Source organism: Oncorhynchus kisutch, linkage group LG17, assembly GCF_002021735.2.
Source record: "Oncorhynchus kisutch isolate 150728-3 linkage group LG17, Okis_V2, whole genome shotgun sequence".
Lineage (NCBI taxonomy): Eukaryota > Metazoa > Chordata > Actinopteri > Salmoniformes > Salmonidae > Oncorhynchus > Oncorhynchus kisutch.
Genome location: NC_034190.2, coordinates 61626188 through 61634157, shown reverse-complemented (window position 1 = coordinate 61634157; position 7970 = coordinate 61626188). Strand labels below are relative to the sequence as shown.

The window sequence follows — 7970 nt, the reverse complement described above, 5'->3', positions numbered from 1 at the left end:
CAAGTAAATAGGCTACCCCACCCTGAGAGACCATCAGCACTAAAAGGGGTTAATTCGTTCTGTAAGTACATCACTCTTAGACAAAGTAGATAGGAAATGACATTCATAGATCTCAATCAACTAAAAGTACTGTATTGTCAAAGGTGTAAACATTTTAACGGAACAGTTATTTTCTTACATCTCATCTGCTGTGGCATTCCATTTAAAATCGGAGTCAGGGGCCTCCCGAGGGCTGCAGCGGTCAGACCCGGGTTGTGCCATAGGACTGCACACAATTGCTCCAGCGTCGTCCGGGTTAGGGGAGGGTTTGGCTCATCGCGCCCTAGCGAGTCCTTGTTGCCTGCAGGCTGACCCCGGTCGCCAATAGGCTCTATGCATTATACCGCCTCCAACATTCTAATTTACTTCCTACCGGGTTGATAACTTCCGGAGCGATTTCTGCTGTCTTTATCATTAGCTTACTAGCTATAACTGTAGTTGATGCATTTCTGACTGAAATAGTTCGCAATGATTACGTTTAAATTACAGCCCGGCGAAGGAGGTGCTAATGAACATTGTTCAGTGCCTCTGTGTTCAGTTTCCTCCAAATGTAATGGTATTGTGAGCTTCCATAGTTTCCCGCTCGATGTAACTTAAAGCTCAGAAAAAGGGTGGGAGTATGTCGTGACAACTTTACTGTCACCAAACACACAAAGGTGTGTAGTACACATTTTGTTGAGGGAAAAATGGGGGGCGACAATACCTAAAAAGAGGTGTTGTTCCTACTCTTCGCGTGGAACTAGCACATTCAAAAGAGACCCGGTGTTTGGGAAAGAAGACTGAAACCTTCTGCTCCAACCGAGGAGGACGAAGAACAAGGTGCGCTGCTTATGGACTGTGCCGTCTCTGATCCGGTCCAGACACATGATTACTATGCAGTCCCTGAACGTGACCCTAATGGCAAAACATGAGCACGTAAGAGAAATTAAAGAGCTTCGAGCCAAGCTGGAGAACTGACCGCCCAACACGGCTTTGGTCTACAGCGATTTGCTGGTTCTGACGAGGGTATACGTTTTTACACAAGGTAATAATTTATTATCCAGTAATAATTTATTATCCAGCATTAGTGTTTATTTACTATTAAGTATTATTATCCCAAAGTCCATCTTACCTTTAAGAACATGTTCATTGTTATTTAAATCTAGGCTAGCATATTTTAGCATAAGAAGGCATATTGAATGTATGTTGTCTTTACATTCGTTTTCAGTTAACCCGTAAAATAAAAATTTCAAAATCTGTGTCAGATGCATTTTTGTGACATAGTTGAACCCAGACCAAAATAGTCCATAGGGAAGGTATTTGGTAGAATAAACTGACATGATTTCAGAGCAGAGAGGAAGCAAGAGGGTTTGCTCCGGTCAAAATATGTCCCCGATAAGCAGACCTCCCACCTTTGGAACAACAACTCCCCATTTTGGGGGAGGAGACTAGACCATCTCGTCATTATATACAGTTTCTCTGGATAAGCATAGTTCTGCGCCGAGTCATCAGTCAGGTGAGCAGGGTCAGCTGACAACACTATTTAGATCGAAGTTAGATCGAAGACTCCCGCGAGCTAAGGTCAAGCATAGTTTTGAGAGCGTGTGTGAGGTAAGCCATGCTGTTCAAAATACACTGAATTTGTCATAATTTCATGGGAGTAATTGGCTACCTGTCGAGTCGTTTGCGTGCGATCGTTAGAATAGCTGGGAAATGTGCATGTTTCAGGCAGAAATATGCGGCCGCAGCGAACATCAGATGTACACGATAAGTCTTAATTTTCACAGCTTTATGAAAAAATGTAAAGCCTGTAGATCTTCGGAGACCGTGGGGAGCGAGGCTTGCTGCACACTAATGACAGAATTGCAACGCAGATCGATGAGGCCAACTAACGAGGACTGTTGATATCTGATGCGAACATGTGACATGTGGACACAGGTTGCCTCTGTTCTGTAACTTCAAGTTACAGGAATTTGAGGACAATATTCATCGTGTCTGTCTATTTCAACGTGCATCCTAAATTCCATAAACGTCCCCCACAAACGCAGTTAACTAGTTCGAGGTTATTTTGTGCAATGATTTGGACATTTTTCAAATTTATTTGATTTGTTTTTGACAAGAGTTATATTACAAACATCATTTCTACATTGAACTGTTACACAAAATGAAGACTGAGTACGTAATTTAATCGGATCTCTATGGTGTAGCTACATCTGTCGTCCTAACTCCGCCTTTTCTCTGACGTTGGAGCTCATATTCCAATCAGTTCAGTTGAGCTAAATTGTTTTCTCCCTAACCTTTGCGAACAGACGTCTGAAAAAGGCATTGGGCCTCCCTGGACACTTCAATAACCGCCCGAGAAACAGGTAAGATACTTTTTTTGTTAACGTTTGACTACAACCTTTGTCCTAGAAGACGTTTGAAGAAAAGTCTATCAGTACAAACCTACTTCACTCTGAATTCCATAGCAGATAGTACATTTTGAGACTTAGCTGTAAACAAGTTTTGTCAATAGAAATAAGCGACAGCTTGTTTATTTAGGTAGATATATTGTCTAGCTTGTTCGTTTAACCCTTTCCCCTCTGCTTAGCATGAGCCTGAATATGGGGTCAGCTGATGGTGTCCTCAAGCGGGGGTCTTTTGGATGGAACACTGATGGAAACTTCAGCTCTGTATGCCCCAATGGATCGGTATGGGTTTGGGAAGGGCTGGGGGAATGTGCCCAGGACGCCAGGGACATGGCCAGTGTCATCCTGGGTCTGCTGTCTATAGTGTGCTTCATGGTTTCTTCTCTGCCGTAAGTCTTGATTGGGAATACATTATTTCAGCCCATTTCCAATGTATGGACAACACCTTTACTCTTCTTATTTGGTTGTGTTCATAAATACAGGCAATACTACAGCTCTTGTAAGAGTGGGAATATGGACAGCGCCTTGTCCATTTGGTTTCTGTTGCTGTGGCTGGGGGGTGACTCCTGCAATCTTGTAGGCTCATTCTTAGCTGACCAACTGCCGCTACAGGTAAGTGACAGCTATTTGGGTCAGTCAATATTACTGAAATGGTTTCAATAACAATAGAAATGTTTGTCAAGCATGAAAATAGAGGGATCAACTGTAATTGTAGACTCCAAGACACCAATTAAAAGAATGTTTAATGTTCCGAAAAAGTGTAATAATATACATTTAAACTAGTATATCCCTTTGTCCACCGCACTGACATGTCTCTCCCCCTTCTCATACAGACATATACAGCAGTTTATTATGTCCTGGCTGACTTATTGATGCTGGGATTGTACTTTTACTACGTATCTAAGCACAGGATGAATAACAGTGAGTTTTTGTCTGTTAATGTATTTGATCTCTATGAAATTAGCTGCTGTGAGATTTGTCTTGTCAATAATAAACCAAGGCCATTGGTCAGTGTACATTCCACGCTTTGACTATTAACTGAGGCCTCTGTGTTACACTGGGACCACAGTTTGTAATATACAGTATACCCTGATGAAGACAGCTTGGCTGTCAATGTTGCATATTACATTTTTTCTGAGCTCCTAGAGTGTGCGGGTCTTTTATTTTCAAGTTTTCCACTCCGCTAGCCAGCACCTCGTCTATATAGGTGTGCGTTTCCTTTTCTTCTCGATTGTAATATACAGTATAACGCAAATGCATGACAGAACAAGGTATGGCTTGTCTACATTGTTCTATGTTCTGCCCATAACGCAAATGTTCATTCCAGGACGCTGCAATGTATTTTTATACATACAGTAGTTATTTAACAGTTCAGTGAACCTGATGGGTGTCAGGTTAGACTGCTGTAGCCTATACACAGAGGGTCCCCAGGATTAGTGTTGAGAAACAGACCTTCATTACACAGGAGGAAGAATCATACAAAACTAGTGTGATGTCAGCAATACTTTGCATCACCACCATATTTTGTTATTTCGTTTCCTAATTGTTGTCGCAACCGTTGACACCGTGACCTCTTGTTGATGACTTTGCTGAGGCGGTGTCTACCAAATATTGACAACTGATAGCTTTATTTTTCCTTTACCCAGACAGGTCGGTTCTAAATGTAGTTGGTGTAGTCTATATACTGGGCTTCTTTGCCAGCCTCATTGCCTTACCTGGGTCAGGGTCCCAACAGGATGTCGTCCTCTCTGGGTTTAAGGGGCGGGCCTTGCTGTCAACCACTGTGGACAGTGTTAAGGTAAAATATGAGCTTTGTGTAGTCAGTGGATGTTAATGTAATTAATTTGTTGATTTTATTCCAGCCCCTGGCCAACCTTTTATCTGTCTGTAACATGCAGATGCTTTGTCTTTGTCCAGGCTTTCAGCACCAAGGAGATTATTGGGTTTACCATTGGCTCCATATCCTCAGTGCTCTACCTCTGTTCCAGACTGCCACAGATGCACACTAATGTGAGTCTTAAAAGTGGGAGGGGTTGGTAAGGAAGTGAATGAGTACTGGATGGACAGATACTTTTTACAGTGGAGGCAAACCTACCTGTAAAAGTTTTGCATGGATCTTTTTCTTTCTCATTGTATTTAGAATGTTTCTGTCTCGTAGTACACAAGGAAGTCGACGGAGGGTGTGTCCTACTTCCTGTTTGCCCTGGTCATCCTGGGTAACACTATGTACGGCCTGAGTGTGCTGCTGAAGAACCCTGAGCAAGGCCAGGGAGAGGGAAGCTACGTCATCCACCACCTGCCCTGGCTCATAGGAAGCCTGGGCACCCTCTCTCTAGACATCCTGGTATCCTTCTCATTAAAATGTCTACTTGGCCTCTGGCCTTTCCACCAACATTTTTGTAATATCCAATGATATTTTGTGTGCTCTGACATAACACTTAACTTTAGCTTTTGACTTTGTTTTGTATTGTATTACAATTACCCTAATTAACTTATCCAAATGCAACAGGTTCAGGTTGATTTGTCTAGTATTATCTGAGTACATTATCCTATATGCCAGCATGCAGTTGTTGGAATGCGTTTCCTTTCTAGTATCTAAAAGTTTGACCGTGTTTTTTTTTTTTGTGTTTGTTTTTTCTGAATTCCCTTGACTCGCTGCTTCAGATTTCCGTACAGTTCCTGATATACCGCAATAATGCCCCTCTGGAGTTGGAATCGCAGCATGTTGAGAGAGCTCCTCTGCTGGACAAATGAAACGGCTCCCTTTGTGCTGGATCTAGCAGTTCAGACAATTATCCCCACCCAATAGACTCACTCACATTCCTAAACACTAAATCCATAATGTTTTGATAAACACAGGAAATCCCTTTTCACTGTATTGTTATATTTATTTTTATTTATGTGATTTGTGTTGTGAGAAAGATGCCACTTTGTTCATTGGGATTCAGCTATAGTTTACTTTAACTGTACTTAATTGCTCTTAATCTTTTAGAGAAGGACCTTCCAACCATTTGTCTAAATACTTCTAGTATTTAAAAACCTCTCCTGACAATCATGACACTACTACTGGTCACTACATGGAACCCTCTCGTCGGATTAGAATAGTCTTGTTATTGTATTTCAGAAGTGATTGACAACATATTTTTTTGCAGATCACTTCATGTCTTGAGTATACAGAGACATGAATCTTAGTGTCTTGACATGTTCATGTGGATTTATTGTAACTTCATTAAATTAAAGTGTAAATATCTGAAGTACTGTACTTCATTTATTTGATTGTTTACTTAAGTTGCCTTTAAGCATTTTGAATGGTAGATTTATGTACTTTTTGTTGACTACATTTTTGGTGTTATGGTATCCTGTCTGGAGAATTTCCCTCATGTTTGTTCAGTGTAAGCACAGAGTAACGATGCTCACTGAAGGTTACTGTTGATGGAAGGGTCCTGTTTCTTTCTTATTCTGTTCCCTAACAAATTGAGTTGCATCAGTACTGAAATGTACTCGATGGATTTAAAAATGTATCACGTTGATAATGTCTCATTCCTCACTTACTACTACACTTAGGCAGGAAAAAGACAATGTTCTAAAGAAATTTAGTTGTGGGAAAGTAATACTGCAAAAAGTGGCAGAGCAATTAACAGAGCACTTAAGTGTTATGTTTGAGGCAAATCCAATACAACACATTACTGAATACCACTCTCCCAGTTTTCAAGCATGGTGGTGGCTGCATCATGTTATGGGTATGCATGTAATCGTTAAGCACTGGGGAGTTTTTCAGAATAAAAAAAGAAAGGAATGGAGCAAAGTACAGGCAAAATCCTAAAGGAAAACCTTGTTCAGTCTGCTTTCCACCAGACTCTGGGAGATTCATTTACCTTTCAGCAGAACAATACTCTAAATCACAATGCCAAATCTACACTGAAGTTGCTTACCAAGAAGACAGTGAATGTTCCTGAGTGGCCAAGACAATCTAGGGAAAGACCAGAAAAGGGTTTTCTAGCAATGATCAACAACCAATTTGCCAGACCTTGAAGAATTTTTAAAAGAATAATCGGCAAATGTTGCACAATCCAGGAGTGGAAAGCTCTTAGAGACCTACCCCCAAAATACTCACTGCTGAAATCGCTGCCAAAGGTGCTTCTACAAAGTATTGACTCAGTAGTGTGACAACTTATGTAAATCAGATATTTCTGTATTTTATTTCTTATACATTTGCAAAAAATAAAATAACTTTTCTCTTTGTCGTTATGGGATATTGTGTGTAGATTGATGAGGGGAAAAAATTATTGAATCCATTTAAGAATAAAGCTGTAACGCAACAAAATGTGGAAAGAGTCAAGGGGTCTAAGTACTTTCAGAATGTACTGTATAGAGTTGGGCCAATGCAGTTTCTGTCTGAATGTTCAGAGAGCACCACTTTCTCCTCCATAGCCATTGCTAAATGATAATTGACACTTCTGTGTTGCGCTGTTTATTTCTGATAGTTTTTAAAACCTATGAAGGTGTCGATTGAAAGCATATACAGTGCCTTGCAAAAGTATTCATCCCCCTTGGCGTTTTTCCTATTTTGTTGCATTACAACCTGTAATTTAAAGGGATTTCTATTTGGATTTCATGTAATGGACATACACAAAATAGTCCAAATTGTTAAAGTGAAATGAAAAATTACTTTTTCAAGAAATTTGAAAAAAACAAAAAACTGAAAGTGGTGCTTGTATATGTATTCACCCCCTTTGCTATGAAGCCCCTAAATAAGATCTGGTGCAACCAATTACCTTTAGAAGTCACATAAATAGTTAAAGTCCACCTGTGTGCAATCTAAGTGTCACATGATCTCAGTATATATACACCTGTTCTGAAAGGCCCCAAAGTCTGCAACACCACTAAGCAAGCGGCAACATGAAGACCAAGGAGCTCTCCAAACAGGTTAGGAACAATGTTTGGCGCAAACCCAACACCTCTCATCACCCCGAGAACACCATCCCCACAGTGAAGCATGGTGGTGGCAGCATCATGCTGTGGGGATATTTTTCATCGGTAGGGACTGGGAAACTGGTCAGAATTGAAGGAATGATGGGTGGAGCTAAATACAGGGAAATTCTTGAGGGAAACCTGTTTCAGTCTTCCAGAGATTTGAGACTGGGATGGAGGTTCACCTTCCAGCAGGAAAATGACCGTAAGCATACTGCTAAAGCAACACTCGAGTGGTTTAAGCCCAGACCTCAATCCAATTGAGAATCTGTGGTATGACTTAAAGATTGCTGTACACCAGCGGAACCCTTCCAACTTGAAGGAGCTGGAGCAGTTTTGCCTTGAAGAATGGGCAAAAATCACAGTGGCTAGATGTGCCAAGCTTATAGAGACACACCCCAAGAGACTTGCAACTGTAATTGCTGTAAAAGGTGTCTCTACAAAGTATTGACTTTGGGGGGTGAATGGTTATGCACGCTCAAGTTTTCTGTTTTTTATGTCTGATTTCTTTTTTGTTTCACAAAAAAAAATATTTTGCATCTTCAAAGTGGTAGGCATGTTGTGTAAATCAAA

The 7970-nt window shown here is 40.8% G+C and overlaps 1 protein-coding gene across 3 annotated transcripts; it reads left to right on the top strand.

The window, feature by feature from the left end:
* The first annotated feature begins 135 nt into the window (after positions 1-135).
* slc66a1 (solute carrier family 66 member 1) lies at positions 136-5994 on the top strand. 3 transcript variants are annotated; one of them, XM_020506446.2, is made up of 9 exons: positions 136-1063; positions 2328-2384; positions 2609-2815; positions 2909-3038; positions 3260-3347; positions 4073-4224; positions 4344-4436; positions 4585-4770; positions 5091-5714. In XM_020506446.2, the coding sequence occupies exons 3-9, from the start codon at positions 2610-2612 to the stop codon at positions 5178-5180; spliced, it is 945 nt and encodes a 314-aa protein (XP_020362035.1). In that variant the 5' UTR covers positions 136-1063; positions 2328-2384; position 2609; the 3' UTR covers positions 5181-5714. The 3 variants fall into 3 exon arrangements, with proteins under 3 accessions (XP_020362035.1, XP_020362034.1, XP_020362037.1); XM_020506445.2 differs by lacking the exon at positions 136-1063 and adding an exon at positions 1126-1629 and having other exon boundaries at positions 5091-5994; XM_020506448.2 differs by lacking the exon at positions 136-1063 and adding an exon at positions 1365-1534.
* Positions 5995-7970: the final 1976 nt, after the last annotated feature.